The sequence below is a fragment of the Centrocercus urophasianus genome, unplaced genomic scaffold, assembly GCF_019232065.1.
Source record: "Centrocercus urophasianus isolate 14NV4802_14NV808 unplaced genomic scaffold, USGS_Curo_1.0 seq_20, whole genome shotgun sequence".
In the NCBI taxonomy this organism is placed as follows: Eukaryota; Metazoa; Chordata; class Aves; order Galliformes; family Phasianidae; genus Centrocercus; species Centrocercus urophasianus.
Window position 1 is genome coordinate 17,328,714 of NW_024884756.1, and position 19,216 is coordinate 17,347,929.

The window sequence follows — 19,216 nt, forward strand, 5'->3', positions numbered from 1 at the left end:
GTGATGGCATTCATTTTTCCTCAGGTTGTACTTTTTGTCTTGAACGCCTTCAGGGTGTCCATCCATACTTGCCTACTGAATCACTAACGTTTTTATGCAGGAGAGCACATTGTTCTTTCATGCTTCCACTCTTCATAAGTAGGTCTAGTTCTGCTTTCTGAATTTGAAGTTATTCATGTGTGGTGGCAGCTGCAGCAGTGACTGGTTTGGAAACTCACTGATGTACAAGTAGTTTGGGACAGTACTACCTTTGGAAGGTAAACAGTTTTAGGGGGGAGAGTGTTAGTTAATGACAAATGAGCATTACTCAAAAATCAGTATTCTGACTCTTGTTCTGCCACACTTCTCTTGTTCCTATTTATACACCTAGAAAAGTTACAATTGTGCTTTTGTGCAGCAGGGAGAAGTTTTATTTATACTGTATAAGTATTCCTTTTCTCCCTCACTTATCTGAGGAGATGATTGTGTTTTAATGAAGATTGTCTTTTTGCTACGATTTTCTAAATGATGTTAGGTTGTGTCCTTACTAATATGAAATACAGGGTTTGCTAGTATGTTGGGAGTATGGTTGGAATTATTAGCACCATCTGGAGGACTTGTGTGGTGCAGGCTGCTAGCTGATGCAATCCATGCTGCATGGAGGAGCTGGTGCCGAGAGCTGTTTGGCATTCTGTAGGGGACTGCATTCAGCTGGAGAAAGGAATGAATCTGCAGTACTCTGAAAATACATAACTGAAGCTGAATGGCTAGCATAGCTCTAGTGAAATTAATGAGTTCCAACTGGAATAGAATAGTAAATATAACGTGTATAATTTTTAGCCTTTGTAGAAAAAAGCTTTGGCAGTATATTTTTTTGGTTCTTTCTTACTGCTGATAGACCACACAATACTGAGGTAAAGGTCAAGCATGAAATGTAAAAAATTTTGTATCTGTTGTATGTTATTCATAAATACTCGCTAGTATAAGACAAAAGAAGTTACCAATATATATTTTGTATTACAGCTATGGGTTGAGGAGTACTATTATCTAAAATGATTTAAAAAATAAATGGGCAATTTCAAATTCCTGTTGTAATTTCTATCTTCATTTTCTGTGCTAAGCACCCCAATCTTGGTAGCCTGCACAGAAAATACTGTTCTCCAGTTCTCTTGATAGAAGTGCTGCACAGAGCACTTCAAGCAAAGCCTTCTCCAAAGCCTTTTTATTTTGTGAAAATTACTGTTCTTCTGAACATCAGGAGGGCCAATATATCCATATTTGTTATGTCTGTATTAGCATTTTAATTAGGAGTTCCACTTTGAAGCAAATTTCTGGATTGTCCTATTTGTCTTCACTTTGGAAATCGGCACACACTTTGAGTGTTCCCAGTGTGCTCCATCTGCTAGTGGCCACTGAGTCTGTGTGACCAGACTCAAGCTATTCTGAAGTTAAAAAAGAAAAAAATCCTTTGAAATGCTTGTACTATAGAAATTAGGACCTCTGCTAAACTGTTGTGCTCTGTAAGTGTATTCCCGTGCATCTGCACTAGCTCCTAATGTAACCCTTCTCCTTTGTTTCATAGGACAGACAAAGCGAAAGCATTTCTAACTGCATGAAGTCCTCTGAAGTTTTCAGTTGTGCTTGTACATCCATTATGCCATTTTGATCTCTCAGGTCCAGTTTTGACTGTATGTCAGACCATGTGATGGACCTAAGGCTCACCATCTTTCATGTGATTGCTGGAATTATTTAGGTTCATGCAGTTAGCTCTGCAAGGGCGCTTCCAATTTTGAAGCTGTAGTTAGCCGCTCACCTGAAACGTACAGGGTCACATCTCAAATTCATTCATAGAAAGATGCTTATTTCCGTGTTTCACATTTACAAATGTTGTGTGATGTGTGTTAACCTACAAGTCCAAAGTAGGTTGCTTTGAGATGCTTTTACAAACATCCTTGGTAAGTTATGGAAGCTACCTAATAGAGCAATCTTCAATTCTAAATGCAGCCCATACTCAATAAAAAGCTAGTGAGAGATCTCATTCAAGTAAGAGATATTAAGCTCTGTTTTGTGTGGCTTTTCTTTTGTGATGAAGTGAAAGAGTGCATCAGGACTAACAGCAGTACCTTTTTCCCCCCTCAGAAGCCAATTTGAAATGGAGGCTGCGAGCTGTTCTGTGAGTTCTGTGTGCTGGAGGCACGTAGTATCAGTGGAATGCTATAGGCTCTTGACAGATGGCCTTCTACTAGGCAGACTCTTTACACTGATGACATGATGGGATCAGATGAAAGAACAAACTGTTCTTGCTCCATAGAAGTGCTCCACATTTAGTAAAACTGTACTTAGAATTGTTGTCAGATTTCTTGACTGCTGGAATTGTATTCTGGATTTCCTCAAAAATAATCAATAATACAGCTGAGTGCTACTTGACTGATTCTTCTTGATAGGCCAGTATCTAGTATTGGGACTGAGCCACTTTGACTGATAGAACGTGTTGGTTGTTTGCATACACTGAATTTAGCAAATGCTTTGCTATTTGTTGAGAATGGTTTTCATGAAAATGTGATTTCTTAGAGAAAACCATTTGTGTTCTCTGTTTCTCACTTACTTTGTGTTGAATGTTGTTGTATTGTCATTTTGTTTATAACAAACTCCTAGGCAAGCCGACTATAAGCTGTGATCTCAACAGTTTATGTCCCTTTGAAGCTACAGTATGTTTAAAAATATACTTTGTTACCCAGATTCAACTGACAACTAGAATCCAGCATAAGTAAAATACTGCTTACAGTGGCTTTTTTCAATTGACTAGGTGTTAGATGATGAATTCACAACAACAGGAAAGCAGAATCAGTGGCACAGTAGACCTATCTCTGAATGGACCACACAGCAAGTCTGCCACTGGCTAATGGGAATGAACATGGAGCAGTACATTACAGAGTTCACAGCTATGAACATAGATGGACAGCAGTTAATGCAACTCGACAGTGATAAGTTAAAGGTATGTGAATATCTCAGGATAGATTTGTAACTGTAGAATTTTCATTGCTTATTCAGCCGTTCTTGTGACTACAAAATCTGTTTTCCTGTTTTCATGAGTTTTGTTTTAAGGGACAGAGTTTTGGTTTTTAAATACTTTGAGACTATACTTAGATGAGAAATTAATAGTTGATAGTATTTTTTTGATAAATAAGAGCTTGCCTTTTCACAAGGTATGTATTCCTGGTTTCATCTTAAGGAAATAAAAATCAGCAAATATCCCCAAGGAAGAGCTTGATACATGTACAGTCAATCTCAGTATAAAGTATGAAAACAAGATCCAGCCAAGCAAAATGCATAGAATTGCAGGATGCAGTTTTAGAAATCTAAATTTCTTTCATATCTGTTCTTCAAATGGGAAAACAAAAACTGTATGTGATGACCTTTAATTGCTTTTAATTTTTTACTTCTGCTGGAAAAAAAAAAAAAGAAAAAAAAAGAAAAAAAAAAAGTAAAAATTAAAGCATTGAATTGTTACTTTAAGCCTTTTCTAGTCATTTTGCCTCTGGAAGATGCGTGGCATGAGTCCCTTACGATGCTAGAAAAGCTTTAAGCTTTTATTTCTCAGTAGATTATCTGTGTTCTGGACAGGCAAGATGTGCAACTAAAATGAGGTTTATTTGCCTATCTTAGCATAAGGCAAAGTATTGTTAATGATCAGTTATAGTAACCGGCTTTGAGTGTTTCAGGGAGGAAAAAATGTGTCCAATTTTGGTCTCTAAAATGCAACCTGTATTTTTAGAATAGACTTTCAACACTAAATGTCCTGTATCTTGTAATCAAATATTTCCTCAGACAGAGAAGAAATACCATTACTGGCCTGTCGAATGAACGTCTGTCTGAGGAGTTTGGGATGGTAATGCTTGTAACTCAGTTTACAATTCATGTTATTAAGAGTTCCAAAAGGGTGTGAGACTGCTACCTGTAGCTTGGAATCAGATGCTGCCATCTGCTGATCAAAAATCAAAGTGCACTATTGCTGGCCATGCACTTGTCTATGCTTTTTGTAATACACCTTAAAATCCTCAGTACTTACAAGTGACCAAGTTTGGCTGCCCTAAAACATAGACAGACAATAGAATACACAAACAAGTAAACAGAACAGAAATCTCTGAATGAAGGATAAGCTAAAGAAAAGCATTGCCAGCATTGCCATGATAGGGAGTGTAGTGTTAGCATACCGAACATTTATAGAAATGATTCACTGGTGTTCACAGACACAATTCCAATATTACATCATCAAAACAAGAAATGTCTAGGAAAGGTGGAAATTTGTTGCACTTATTTTCTATTTACCATTAGCCCTCACTGGACCTTTGTTATAAAGAAACAAATTACGTGCCAGAAAAGATTTTCAACCACTGTTGTAGTTGCCCCTTCTTTTTTTTTTTCTTTTTTTTCCCCCAAAATTTTCTTCTCAGGAATGACACAAAGATTCCAAAGATTCAGGTGTTAAAGAGCTGCCCCATCTTCCTTTTAGGTGAATTGGTTTGGTCTTTGTTTTTAACACTGTTAAAGTCTTCACCATGTGTAGTGAAGATGTCTTTAGTTACTAAACTGCTTTATTGATTTATTTTAATCTACATGATGCAACCTTAAAAGAAACATGAACTTCCTCGAATGAGCTTTCATTGATTTGTTTTTTTTCAAGCAGTTAAAAAACACTGCTGGCTCGACTGAGTTCAGTAGCATTCCTAATTAAAAAAAAATTAGTGTTTAACAGAAGTTTAAAACTAGTTACTGAATATAAATTTCTGCAGTATGTTTAAAAACAAACAAACAAAAAAAAACAAACAAAAAAAACCCCACGTCCTTAAACTGTTCTTGCTTAAATACTGTTGATAGTGCTGTTGGAAAAACTAATAACAAAGTGCTCTTTTTTTTTTTTTTTTTTTTTTTTTTTTTAAACCCCTAAAGGCTTTGGGAGTTTCCAGTCAAAATGACCGATCAACAATAAAGAAAAAAATTAAGGATATTAGGAAAACACAAGAAAAACTGGAAAAACAGAAGGAAAAAGTTCAGAAGAAGGAGAGAGAAGTTCGCAAGACTGCCAGAGTGGTAACCACTCTTGAATCCAGCTGCTAATGTGACCCTGCCTCTAATCGTAGTTCACACTAGTGTCATTCTGAGGAAGTTCAGCAGATTTGTATATAATTGTACAATTGAGGGGAGAAGGGAAAGTGCAACAGTTTAATATGGTAGGTTTGTTTTTTTGTTCATTTGTTTTTTACTTTTTCATTATAGTCCCTCCCCATTACAACCCAATAAAATGAAATATTTTCAGTATTTTCATTTCTAGTTGACTCTGCCTGTACTAATAGTAATTTAACTTCCTGCCTTAAGTAATATTTGTGCTTCTAAGACCTCATATGCCCTCTTAATTGAAGTTTCTACACATTTGTGGAAAGTAGAATACTGTATTTAAAATCATTCCAATATTAGTCAACTAGCATTTAATAGAGTTGAATCTGGTAGAGGGACAATAGAAAAATCCTGCCAACAAATTCAGTTTGTGACAGTCTGTTTATCTGTTGCCACTGAAGATGTATAGAGAAAAGTGTCTAAAAAAAAAAAAAAAAAAAAAGAAAGAAAGAAAGAAAACAGTAATGTCACATTAATTTAAGAAAACATGTATTTCAAATTTATGGAGTATTTTCTTTAAATTCATGTATTTCTGGGATGATTCATTTTCACACTAAGTCCACTGTAGTAGCACGTTGTTTTTGAATTCCATGTGTTGCAATTTACTGAGAAAATAACAAAAATATTTTCACAAGCTACATACACTAATCATAATATTAATTTCTCTGTACACTACCTTTATGATATTGGGACAAGGTTTAAACCTATAAATAAGATCTTTTTTAACCTATTTTTTCCTAAATAATACATAGTTTTATAGATTTATGCTACAAATAAGATCAATTTGCAATACATGTATTTCTCTTTTCTACTTGCTACAAGTTTTTTGCGGACCAAATTTATATATTTGCTAATTTTAAACTTTACTGTTTTTCGAACTTAAAATATCAAGGGAAGAACTGTAGAAAAACTATCACTGAAGCACTGGGTTTCTGCATTGTATTTAAATATGTTCAATTGTAGACTACAGATTATTTCTCTTTAAAGGAGGATTTGATACGCCATATAGTTTAGAACATGAATTGGTGTTTTGAATATTTACTTAGTGTTTTGTAGATACTATAACAGCACTTCTTTAATTAGAATTATTCCAGAAACAAAATATCAATTCTACCATAGAATGGACTAGAACAAAACTTGTACCATTTGTGTATGTGGACCAAGTTCTCCTTTAAATCTATGGACTGTTTTTCATTTTAATTAAATGAATGAGCTTCACTGTTGGTGTTTCACAAGTCTTTATTTTCCTTTTTTTTGTATAACTGTCTTGGGAACTCTAGCAAAGGGATGGTGTGGAAATGCTTCTGCACACCATACATTTCCAAAATAAAGTTTAAGAATCTTGGTAATAATTACTTCTAAAGAAAGGCTGTATTTTCAGTTGTGTGCATGAAGAAATCTTGAGAATGTAATTATTTAACTTATTTACTTTGTCTCTTGTAGCTTTGAGTTTGTACTCCGAATTCAGACCTTGAGCCAGGGAGGATCGCTGCCCTACTGATAAAGAGAAGGGAACTAGAAGTACGGAATTATCAAATTCTTAGAATTGCACAACTGAAACTGTGCTTTCTTTACTCCAGTCAAGGATGTCTATTTCTCAATTAAGTGCTTTCAGCCAGAGCAGGGAATACATCTGTGTGTTATCTCTTTTCTTTAAGTCTTCTGAGCTCAGTGTTGCACCCAGTGAAGAGCTTGTTTCTCAGGAAGGAGACTAGTGGAAATGATGGCTTGCTTGCATACAGGGCTGTTGCAGCTAACTTGGGGCCATAGCAGAGATGCTAAATTCACCTGGCACCTGAGCATAAGAACAGATTATTGCAGACCACAGATTGCAACATCTGTGAGGTTCTGAATAGGAAGTCTGTTTCTACACAACTTGTTTAGTTATGAACAAAATCACCCAACCAAAAGTGTAATTTAAAAAATATTTTTAATGAATAAATCAGAAAAATGAACACAAACGAAGATTAATTTTACAGTGCAAGACTGAGTTCATTTTCATACAAAACTATTAATCTCAGCACTCTGATAGCTGAGCTAGTATACTATTTCATTATAAACTGTGCTAATGATGACTGCAGTTACAGCAATGAAAAACATCACCTTCTAAACTTCTATTTTAATCAAAACTAATAGATCAAAAAGTCATGAGTAGGGTTAAATGCTGTAAAGCACTATACTGCTACATTTGTGTTTCTACCATGATCACTTGGGGTGTTGGGCAAGGAGAGAGAAGTATAATTACAGGGCAAATCTTTCTAATAATCAGAATTCAATAGGTAGCTAGCTGAGAGCATGAGAGAACTTTTATTTCAGTACCACCATTCAATACCAATGTTTAAACAACCTCATAGCGAAAAAGTGCCTTTGTGTTTCTTCAGAAATGTTTCTTCTGATTCCCAGATATTACTAAACTTGCTCAATTTAGTTATTCAAATATTTAAAACAGCAAGAGAGCTAGAAGAATATTCAGCTTCAGAGCCATTTTTAAAACTGTTGTAACTTTAAGCTTTAGTTCAGCAAATGTAATAATAGCTGCAAACACTCCCTCTAACTTTCATACAAGGCCCATTTTACAATATGTAGAATTTCTCACATTCATCATCTTCTGGGGTTGAAGAGAGCAGCTGTAGCTTCCCCTCACTTTAGCCATGCAGACTGAAAGAGATTTTGGTCACGAACTCATGTCCTTGTAAGAAAATAAAACAGGGACTTAAGTGCCCCCAAGCTTGAGTGGAGCAGTTAACTGTACTGTTCTAGTTAGGATTAATTAATCCTCCCTCAGAGTGTTAGTTTAACTACATACGTAGCCATTCTGTAATTTCCTCCTGTTAAAGTGACACATGTTAGCTTGAGAAGAGTATAAAAGCATTTTATTGTTTCGCAGATTGACACTAGGGAGTAGCTGGTGATAATCTTTAGCCTGGCTCAGCAACAGCTAGAACAGCGTGACTGCACGTTCTCATATACCAGCTATGCCCTTCACTTGTGGTATCTCACCTTGTGCTCTGAACAGTGCCAGTAACCTAGTAAAATTTAGGCTCACACTTTCTGAGAGCAATTATGCATGTCTGCTGCATGACTAAATTGCAAGAGCATATGCAATGAGTTACCTGAGGGAAAAGGCTTACTTCTAAAGGTCTTTAACTGTTTCACTCCTAAAATGCTCAGGAATTATACAAAAATACAAAACAGGTGAGTCTGACTTCAACAAAGCTGGAACACTAGCCATTAAGAGAAGCTGAATCCCTTACAGGACTGTGTACCTGAAATGTAATGCTTGGTCAATCCCCAGTGTTCTGACAGTTTGCTTTTGCCTGATGAGCATATTCCGTTTAGCTTATTCGCATTACAGCATGACCTCAAGCTACTAGATAAATGAAGCCAGAAGCCCACCACAACCACAAAGGTATTTTCAAAACTTGCTAATTCCACATATTTTAAAATACTCCTGAGAAAGTAGTTTCTATTATCCAAGTATTAGAGGTTCCCTACTAACAATAAATTCTAAAAAATGTTTATTAAAAAATATTTTTAATTTACAGCTGTAACCTGACCTACCCCAGAGTCTGAGATCTCAGTAGGGCTAGAACACTGATACTGTGGTTTGATATTACCTATAGAAATATAAGCAAATGTAAGACAGCAAGCCTTTACTGTACACAAGCAAACACTACTTACTAATTCACAATGATCAAGAAAAGGTAAGTTTATCACACATCAAATATTCACATTACTACCAAAGAAATATTACCGATACCACCTACCTGAGATGCATTATACCAGTGGTAGCAGCTAGAACTGATTTGTTTTTTGTAATTTATTTTATTTTTTGTTTATTCCTAAAGACCTATGTGTGGTTTCTAAAGCTGTGAAAAAAATGTTTAGTGTATAGCTAACATTTCCAACTTTGCAAAATTAGGCTTCAGCATACTTAAAATCAAGAAATAGAAAGCTCCATACAGGTGCAAAGGTACAGCAACAAGCTCCTTAATGTTTATTAAATGAGTGTTTCATTAATCTTCTAACACTGCATAATGGAAGAATACTCTGGCAAGCTTTTTCAATAGTTCCATTAAAAAAAAATGATGTAATCATATGACCTAATACATTTCTCAGTAGATACGAAATAGGTTATATTGGTCTCTATAAAACTTGAAAGTACTGCTCCCTTGATTTAACTACAGAAAGTAGTCATTAATAGAAGGTGGAACAAATTAAGCACAACCTTTGTAAAAAGTATGAACAGCTTATTACTGTTTTCTTCAATTCCAGGAAAGAAAGTAATAGATTTAAGCTTTGTTATTCCCTTTAGAATGATTTTCACAGATCAAATGTGGCTCAGCATCTTGATATAAACCAGGGTCTTTTAAATTCCCTTCACATGGCATACATACACCTTAGGAATTGTTGAGCAAAAAGCTATGTACTGCGAAAAGTAGTCATGTCCTTTGGCTCACTGCTTGGCACACACCAGTCATCTGCTTCATGGTTTGCTTTATAATGCTTCCAGGCTGATTTATTATATACAGGGAGTCTTTCCACTGATTCTGTTGATAAGGCCTGTAAACAGACAAGACCATAACAAATTATTTTTTTTTAATGAAAAAATAACAGAACAAAGATTCACTAATAGAATTGATGATAAAATTAAAACAGTAAAGTGAAATTCTATATCATACCTTTATGTAAATAACTGCATCTGTGCCATAACCTTCTAAAGAATACAGTTTCAGGTCTCCTTGGAAGTATTGTGCATACAGGCGTGATATGGGCAAGCCATAACCAAATCCAGCCTGATTCAGGAGAAAAAGTATATTTTTATTAACAGCATCAGTCAGTGGTTGGTTTTGGTGGCTTTTAATTTCAAAGGTAAACAGAGGGTCTAAGAGTAATGTTTGACAGTAAGGAATTCACCCCAGAAAGAGGAAAAAAACACTGTTAACCTGTGAGTATGAGGAGAAAACTGTTTTATTCCTTAGACAGAGCTGCTAGATAACAGTTCTTGTATTTTAGTAGCTTTTTTTCAACAATAAACTGTATTGAGTGCCTTACAGCACTGCTGATCTTACAGTGTTTAAGTCAGTTACTTTTCATCATCAGTATACAGAAAAAGGTTCAAGAAGAAACTAATGGGAATTTATAGCTTGTGCTACAATTCTGTCAAGCCCTGTCTGTAGCGTAGGATGCAGCCTGAATTTTGAAGCACAGAAGTATTTAATCTACTGTATGTGAGAAAGAATTTCTCAAAGGATACTACCCTGGTTTTATGTAAAGACCTGTTACCCAGTGAGCTGCACAGTCATCTAAGGGCAGAAAACTGTTAAAACTCCCTAACAACAAATGTTACATTTTCAGTGCTACTATCAGAGAGAGCAAATTCAGGAAAGCTGTTCAGAGCTTCTTACTGTATTTCTCATGCATCTGTTAAGTTCACATGAGACCATGAGGCTGAAGTAGATTCTTCATCTACCCCATCATATCTGTGTACCGTCACTCTTACTGGGGAATGGTACAACTGACCACAAAGCACAGCTGAAACTATGGATTTGATTCAAAACTGATGCTATAGTGTTTTTTTTCCTCCCTGTCTTCCAGTGGTCACAAGAAGAATTCAGAGTCCTGCATTTGTATGCAGTATCGCTAATTGTTCTGCTTGATGTAGTTCATCTCTATGTTTGATATAGAAAAACAGAATCTTTAAATAGTTGTCAGTGATTTAGGATTTCGTACAATTTGAAAAAAATATTTGAATTAAGCTGTAACATCCAAATGGTCATACACGTTGTATAAAACCAGTACTTCATGGCTTTGGCTGAACGGTTTCTTTTGTGATTATTACTCACATTCAGAATGACAAGGTATAAAAGACTTACATACCAAAGGTGTAGCTCGAGATGTCTCAACACGTGGACGTGGTGCTGTTGAATACATATAGTTGAATAGTCTGTCAATTTTCCTCATAGGAACACCTCCACCACGATCACTCATCTGGAACAAGAAGAAACACATAGTATTACATTCTTCAATGCAGTTTTATAGAAGACAGCATCTCTCAAACAATGATCCAGAGAAAATTCAGGTAAAATATAATACAAAGTTGTCCCTAGAAAATGATGGTCTTCTTAAATTCCCATCTCTCAGCTAGAGCAATGAACAGATGAATTCTTCCCTATCATTCCTTATATAAACCAACTGAATAAAACACCATCATTAAAAATATCCAGAATCTCTTGAAAGTTCTACTTAAATTTTGCGTTGCTTTTATCTTGTTCATAACTGTTTTGTCTGAAATCAATATTTATATCTACTAATTTCAACAAGTGACAGGTTCTGTGCATTTTCACCTTTATTATTTGGAACTACTTCCAATGAAAGACAATATATTACAACTCACTGCTGAAGGAGCAAGTCCAAAGAGTTGTTTTACTAGATGTTAGTTAGACCTATGCCAATGCTTGCTACTGATCTTTGAAATCCAAATCAATGTTGTACATATGAAAAATATATTAGTCTGCAAAACTGAACTTCAGGCAGATTTAATTGTCACGGAATACACAGTGCTCATTTCCCTTTTCTGAGTTGTTTCACACCTTCAGTAGAGCATTTTGGCTTACAAAATGCTGCCATGACAGCTGCAGAAAGATGCTGCTTTGTTTTCAGTCATGGTCATGTACAAGCTAGGCATAAGCAAAACAATAATCAAAATAACCTTTGAAATAATATTAACGAGAAGTAAGTACCTTAACAGTTAAATCCTCATTTCCCAAGGTGACATGTACATGAATTGGAGGATAAATGCATCGATCAGCATTATGTTCCATGGTGGCTCTCATTGCATTCTGCAATTTTCAAGTACGAGAACTTAAAGCCTATTCTTATCTCTTAGTTTATTATTTTAAAGCAAACATCAATTTAGGAAAGTAAGTTAATTTTATCACATATTTCAGAATTGGGACAGAAAATATAGTTTTAAAACAGTTTTTTGAATTCTTCTGGTTTATTCAGTATCAAGGTTTGTATAATTTATTAGAATTACACAGGCTACAGTTATTAAAATCATTTAGAATAAACATTTAAATATTTTAATGTTAAATTTTATTTGTAGAAATCTTTATAATGCGTTCTACATGCAACAGGACACAAAGATCCAAGAAAAGTCTAGGATAGAAGTAACTCCTAGAAGAAAGTAATATAGGGCCTGCTATAAAGGTTAGAAGTGTCCCCAAAGTTAGGAATATTGTTCTGACTTGCTTTATTAACTTTATACACTTCAAGACTTTTTTTTTTGTCTACTCAAGATGTCAGAGGTTTTCAGTTGTTAGGCAAAGGAGACAGATAGTCACTTCCTATGCAGTTATTATTTGCCTAAACAGTACAGCTTTTAGGTATTTTCCTGCCTAAAATGTTGAAAGCTTGCATTTGCAAAAACACACTGCTATCTAGAATTGGTTCAGAAAAATCAAACAAATACAATCTTACTAAACAAACAAATTCTGTAAAAGAATTGTGTAATGTAATTCAACAGACCTTGAAAAGTTCGAAAACCATGTGATAGAGGTGGGAAGGTACATACACCACTTGCATGGGCTGTCCTGGTGATTTAACTGCAGAAAAAAAAAGTCTAAATATTTAAATGGAAAACTGGGCAACCTGTATGTAGTAATTCAGTATGTATACTTGTACTGTTAAGACAATTTGCAAGAGAAAGAAAATTTAATAGAATGGCTCGGGTTGGAAGGGACCTTGAAGGTCATCTAGTTTCAACCCCACTGCCATGTGCAGGGACACCTTTCACTAGATGGAACTGCCCAGAGTGCATTGGCTTTTTCATTTACTTGTAGAAGCAATTTAGATTGTTTTTGCAGGTCTGTCTGAACTTGTACTAACTTGAGAGGCACTCCAGGAAGCAGTGTTAGAAAGGGTCTTTAGCATTCAGCAGGACTATGGGAAGGGCAGCAGACCTCTGAGGTCACAGGTATACAGTTGCAAATGTTTTCAAGTCACCACAGGGGAGGCTTGACTGTATCTGACTGCAAGTATAAGAGTGTGCTATGGAAAATGGGAAGCCTTCTGCCAGGTTTTTTTAAAAAAAGTATGCAGTAGAGGACATAATATCCAAATGTATATTAGATTTCTACATATTAACTACATAGAAAGTGAAAAGACAACATTTTACCAGCTAATGCAGAAGAAGCTATCATTACATTCAGGCAAGCGTCTCACCCCACGTTCACTTACTATTCAACTCTTCAAGGACAAGTTCTGGAGAGCTCATGTAATATAAATCACAAAGACTCTTGGCACTTTCATAGCCGTCTGTAAGAAATACACAGAAAGTTACATTTCCCCCTCCGGTTTTTCTTTTCCCCGTTACAGCTTGCAAAGAAGAAAAGCATAATTGAAAACACTGTGCACTGCCAGTGAGATTTTGTATCTTCTCACAAAAATGTTTTCTGGGGGAAAACTGAAAAAAAAAAATGCTTTAATTTAAATTTTTGTTCCAAGATGTGTATTGGCTCTCAGACTCTGTTCATGCAAGTTTTCAGAAGTCTTACTCTTCTCTGGATTTACCTCTAATAACTCCAACAACATTGCAGCTAGGATCAATGCTTCCAATGTGTTTTGGATGAGCTGGATTAATTTTTCCACCAAACAGTAAAGCTGCCAAAAAAAGACAGTATTTTTTATATCCAACATAATTTCTGCGATTCTAGTTTACATCTTCAGTTTTGCAAATTTAAAGACAATCTGTAATTCTAATCTTCACTGTATTTAAAAGACTCATTAATAAACATTTTTAATAAGTGTTTAAGAAGTACTAAGCACTTAAAAATGAAAGGAAAATACTGACGTATTACACGTACTGTGTCCCCCTCCCTTCAACAGCAGCACTTACAGTGTTGATTAAGCAGCATTCTAATTGAAATGCGACTCATGTAGAAGCGGTCTAAAAAATACTGCACGTTCTGTGAGGTCACTGGATCAATGCCAAAGCTCTCCTTGTATTCTATTACTCCTTGAGCCATAGTAGGAATTACATCATTGTGCCGATTGCGTATTTTTATCACGGTATCTGTAAAACTAAAATAAATACATTGTTAGGTGTTCACTTCCAAGTGAATTTAATCCTCTGGCAAACTGAGTATCTGCCCGTGAAAATGAAGACGGTTGTGTACAGAAGTACCACGGTCTGCCTACTGCAGTGAGAAGGCAGCCCAGTCTTTGTAGCATATAAATAACTCCATGCAACTTGCACACAGTCAATAATGGTGCCACCAGTGGTGATGATTCATACACTTACTGTTTACTTACCATTATTTTATTGATTAATGCCAAAAGAAGAGAAAATTGTGCCAACCATGTTCATGCAAATTATCCCATGCCTATCAAATGGTAGCTATGGTCAGCCAATAGTCAACAAATCCAATCCACGGATGAAAAGTTCCATACAGCACTGACAACATTGCAAAGAACTGGTAAAAATTTGGTTAAATTTAATGTATTCATAACTTCTTCAGTAAAACAAAAAAAAAAAAAACAAGAGCAGAATGATATGGCATAAAAGTGCTTTGTTCCATGTTTTAGTGTTCCATTCTTCCAGGGCGTAAGGGATAATGTTACTGTGATTCTTACCTAGAGACTAAAGATAGCTGAAATTTTTTAAGCCACTTTTTTTCCTGCCAGTCTTTATATATAACATCAGTATTGATATATATGACAGATCCTTACCTGTGAATAGCCCCTGAATCTTCCGAACTTTTGTCTTTAAAGTCAAGGATCTCCTGAAGACTTTGGACATACCTTTAAAGGAAAGAAACATGACACAGACTAGTGCTAATACACCTCCTTAGTTCCCTTTGGTTAGCAATATTCTAAGACTGGCTGCATCTAAGTGATTTTATTTGATATATCCGACAGATCTACCACCTGTGAATTTTGTTAGATATTTCTGAATGCATTCATGATGTTTTCTTCCAAAATTTCCAGAGCAATTAGTTCCACAATTTAATTAAAATGCATAAACAATCTTCCTTCCATTTTAAACCCAATGGCTGATTACTTATTTGCAGCCCTAGTTGGTTCCTGTTTCTAGAAAATTTACCCAACTTGTTCATGATTTAAATATTTCTGCCATCTCCAAGCCAAAGAATTTCCCCATGCATAGAAACTGTTCCAGCCCTTTGATTATCCCTCCTGGACTTTTCTGTTCAGGATGGAGTGACAAAAACTGCATGTGATTCAGAGGAATAACGGACTAACACAGGGGTGGTTACATTCTCCTCTACCACATTGGTTACTCAGTTCCTAACACTATTTGCCTTCTTGCCCATCAGCTGACATTCAGAAAAATATCCACAGTTGCACCAAAATTTTTGATTGTGAGTAAGCATAGAAGTGGAGGAAATTGCTCTCTGCTTTGCATTTGTCCAAGTGGAATTAATTCTCCATTCTGTCAACATAATTTAGCACCACAAGAATTTAAGCTTTCATGTTTCATTCAGAGCCTTCATCTACACTGATATCTCTTGTTATATTCAGTCACCAAATCAACGCTACTCTTTCAATGGCAGGCTGTTCTCCTAATGTTAAAAGCCTTTTCCACAATGCCATGTGCTATTAGCAGTTGCCAAGCAATCCCTTTGTTTTGCTTCCATCTCGCAAAAATTAATGCTTAAACTCCTAACTTAAAAGCAAACTTTACTTTTCAAAGGACAGCTTTTTAATTTTAATAGCCTTGTATTGATCCTGCTGTGCTCTGGCTTTGGCAGCTTTCTATTGTTTATCTTCTCTGCCCTCACTCTCAGTCTGCAATAACCTGTCTTTTAGACAAGTTTCTATTCTCTTTTGCAAACATTTTGTGTATTTAGATACTGTTGGTTTCTTCAGCTAGCTTCTTCATTTTAGGTAAGTTCTCTATTAAACACTGCTATGGTGGATTTTTGTTATTACTGAATTCTCATACACTCCTGCAGGCTTTTGTTTTGTTTTGTTTTGTTTTTCCCAAGTCTTCAAATTTAGTTTCTGTCCCATTGGGATATTTACTCATTCTATACAATGTTCATGTTGTGAGAATATTGAGTACTTCTTTCTGTAGAATTTAATGAGTTGCTTCTCCAGCTGTGTATATGAAAAAAGTCACCCTTGAAGGAATTAAGTAACACCTCTTACCAACTCTGTACCAGCTGAACTGAAGGTGTTCTGAGAAGATTGTCTGGAAGCAGGCTTATTTCCTTCATTATGTTTGCTAATCTTACAGGCAGCTCTTGTCGCAGAAACATAAATGAAGTCTTTTCACAGGCATTTTCAGATCCTGGGACCAAAAAAACACGTTTGACAGCACTGGAATAAAGTCAGCATTTATGGTAAAGTGCTACACAAACCCTTATGTTTGTGTCTAAGAGGCCACTGGTTAGGTTTTAAAGTTTACTCAGACAGTGTGGTATGCCAATGTTTCTTTCAAGGCAGCAGCACAGTTATATTTAAAACTGTTAACTCATAATGAAATCTACCTGTAAAGATAAGGACAATCTTGAATATTTAAGAGTAACTACTGCAAGAACTGCTGGCCCATATAATTCAACTTTAAATAAGACTTCTATCTAATTAAATAGCTTGTTTCATGTGTAGCAAACACTGACTAACTACCACTGATGAAATGATACATCATTCATGAAAAGCAAATCAAACCACCATGGGAAGCTATTTGCAGGAGCCTGTGTATATATCAATTATATGCAGTTATTAAGTCAAGGCATAAATTCACTTCCACAATGCTTGTTTTACTAGGCCTGAAAGGAGGGGGGAGGCAAAGGGGATAAGAAATGCTGACATTTCAGCAATGCCACATCAGTGTTATCTAAGCTTAACTAGGTTATGTACTGCTGTGAAGTATCTACCTCAGTTTTGGTGTTCCACAACGGGGAACTCCTAAGAATTATCTCTTTGGTGTTTTTGCTCAGTTCAGTCCTTCAATATGACAAGGGGAAGAGTTGGGGAAGAAGATTGCGCTTACCAGTACTACACACTGTTTACATACAAGCTCTGCCCAGAAGCCTCATTCTTTTCCCTAGTCAGGTTGCATTTCTGACATGACTGTTACTGGCCTTTCCCTATTCTCAGGTAAAAATTCCATGAACTAGTCAAATTGAAGGTGTAAGAATGAAACCAAAATCTTGAATTTCCCCCACGCACTTGGCAAATGATATTCTGCAAAGTAGCTTTGCCTCTAGAGGTCACATCACAGTCCTGGGTCAAAATTAGAAGACAGCTTAAGGTAAACAAGATTTCAGTGAATGGGCAAATGCTTTGTTTCCCCATGCAGTCACAATCTATGCGAAGAACTGATAAGGCTCCTACAGAAAACACTGTGCACCAAACCCAAGATACAACTGACGTGTAAGATTAAGACCAAAATTTGCTTACAGAATACTTCATTTACTAGACTGATTGGAACTAAAACGAGAAAAGCAGATTTTGAAAACAACAGTTTTCAAGATTACCTTATGTCAAGGTAGAAATAGCAAGAAAGTGGCCTCCCCTTTGACATGGTAAATACCACACCTTGAAAATAAATAATGATGCTAAGGCAAAAATGATTGTGTTGGTATTCTAGTAGTAAAACAACAGAGGTCAAAAATCACTCTGAATTGCAAGGTTCTTTGCTTAATAGAATAGCAGCAAAGACTGCAGCTAGATTCCTGTAAAAATCTGGAATTGTAAACATGGGATACATTTTATTGTAATGTACAAACAATGAATGGACAGATGAAATAAGAGGATACTTAAAAGAATCTGTTTAAATCCGTCTATGTAGGAAGTCTGGGGTTCTCAGTTATGTTTTACTTACAGAAAGACAAAGATCAGTACAGTTGTTTACTAGTTATAAGTTAACATACAGCTTATGACGCTATTCTGCTTACAGAAACAGAACCTACTGCAGTATGGCTCGACGCTCAGGACTGATGAAGGCCTTCCAGCATCACTTGCAGACCTTCCTCTGCACAGCCTTGGAAGCAGAGCAGCGCCTACAATACATCCCTTTTCATTGCAAGCACTCCTCAACCCTGGGAGCGATATTTGTAGTTTTAGCATGGAGCATCAATCACACTGAGCATCCTGATGCCAACGTATTCATTTTCAAGGCCAGATTCCCAGCCTGGCTCTTGGCGTTTGCTTTCCGCTCCCTCTCGCACACATTCCCCAGCACGCAGCCCTGGGTGTTTATGCTGGGGACAGACAGGCACGTGACTGCAGAGCAGCCGCAATGGTTCCAGCCGCGCGCTCCGCCAGCGTTGCACGTTTCCTGAGCTCCGTAAAGCCCGCATGCCGCTGGCTTTCAGCAGGCTTCACCGGCGTGCCTTTTCGGTCGCCGCGTTAGCAAGTACCAGCTGTCATCGGTACCAACTGTCCCCGGCTTCTCCCCAGCGCTGCAGCTTGGCGGAACACCAAACCACCTCTGTGACAGCCGGATCTCGAGTTTCCAGCTGAGTTTCAACCTTGCCTCACTTTTGCCTCTGGGTAAGGAGCCATCTGGGCTCCGTTCTGGTGGAAGGAAGCAGAAACCGAAGCCGGTTCTGCCACGAGGCCGGCGTTAAGCAGCGGCACGCGGCGCAGGAGCTGGCCGGGCCTGCCATCCCGTGCCGAGCACAGTCCGCTCCGCGGCCACAGGCGTGAGGCCCGCGGCTCCTCCACGCGCGCGAGGGGCGGCGGTCGGCCGCGCGAGACCGTCTCGAGCCTCGGCCCCTCAGGGACACCTGCGGCGGGACTCACCGAAGTCCAGGAACTGCTTCATGGAGAGCGGCGAGGGGGAGAAGCGCGAGTAGAAGTCCACCTGCTGCGGGATGCTGCCCGGGGAGGCGCAGCGCAGCAGGGCGCGCAGCAGCCTCATGGCTCCTCCCGCGTAGCCCGTTCGGCTCAGCCCGGCCCGACCGCCATTTCCCGCCGCGCCCCCGGCCCCTACCCGCACCGCGGCCTCCTCCGCCGCGCGGCCGGGGGAGGTGCCCGAGGCGGCGCGCGTCCGCCCGGCCCGGCCCCACGCAGCGGCGGCGGGCGGAGGAGA

General features: G+C 37.5%; 2 protein-coding genes across 7 annotated transcripts in view; one reads left to right on the top strand and one right to left on the bottom strand.

Moving 5' to 3' along the window:
• The window catches only part of LOC122162374 (neurabin-1-like), a 42,331-nt gene extending 35,959 nt beyond the window's left edge, over positions 1-6,372 (top strand). For all 4 annotated transcript variants that reach the window (XM_042822666.1, XM_042822667.1, XM_042822665.1 and 1 more), the window contains 2 exons: positions 2,786-2,974; positions 4,930-6,372. In XM_042822666.1, the coding sequence (XP_042678600.1) occupies positions 2,786-2,974; positions 4,930-5,097 (357 nt within the window). In that variant the 3' untranslated portion in view covers positions 5,098-6,372. The remainder of the gene's footprint in view (positions 1-2,785; positions 2,975-4,929) is intronic.
• A 695-nt stretch (positions 6,373-7,067) lies between these two features.
• Positions 7,068-19,074, bottom strand: PDK1 (pyruvate dehydrogenase kinase 1). Of its 3 annotated transcripts, none has more exons than XM_042822671.1 (11): positions 18,928-19,074; positions 16,327-16,468; positions 14,887-14,958; positions 14,054-14,238; positions 13,729-13,818; positions 13,396-13,473; positions 12,685-12,761; positions 11,898-11,996; positions 11,035-11,145; positions 9,837-9,950; positions 7,068-9,717 (listed from the first exon to the last, which is right to left on the bottom strand). In XM_042822671.1, the coding sequence occupies exons 1-11, from the start codon at positions 19,043-19,045 to the stop codon at positions 9,577-9,579; spliced, it is 1,227 nt and encodes a 408-aa protein (XP_042678605.1). In that variant the 5' UTR covers positions 19,046-19,074; the 3' UTR covers positions 7,068-9,576. The 3 variants fall into 3 exon arrangements, with proteins under 3 accessions (XP_042678605.1, XP_042678604.1, XP_042678606.1); XM_042822670.1 differs by lacking the exon at positions 18,928-19,074 and adding an exon at positions 18,093-18,227; XM_042822672.1 differs by lacking the exons at positions 13,729-13,818; positions 18,928-19,074 and adding an exon at positions 18,093-18,229.
• Between the last annotated feature and the right edge of the window lie 142 nt (positions 19,075-19,216).

Bases quoted from the DNA above. Each gene is read 5' to 3' on its own strand.
- PDK1 (XM_042822671.1), bottom strand. From the start codon at position 19,045: ATGAGGCTGCTGCGCGCCCTGCTGCGCTGCGCCTCCCCGGGCAGCATC. The intron at 11,997-12,684 runs GTCTGTTGAATT...TGAAAATTGCAG, and splicing joins TGGTTTTCGAACTTTTCAAG to AATGCAATGAGAGCCACCAT. The intron at 9,951-11,034 runs GTATGTAAGTCT...CTCCTGAATCAG, and splicing joins CATCTCGAGCTACACCTTTG to GCTGGATTTGGTTATGGCTT.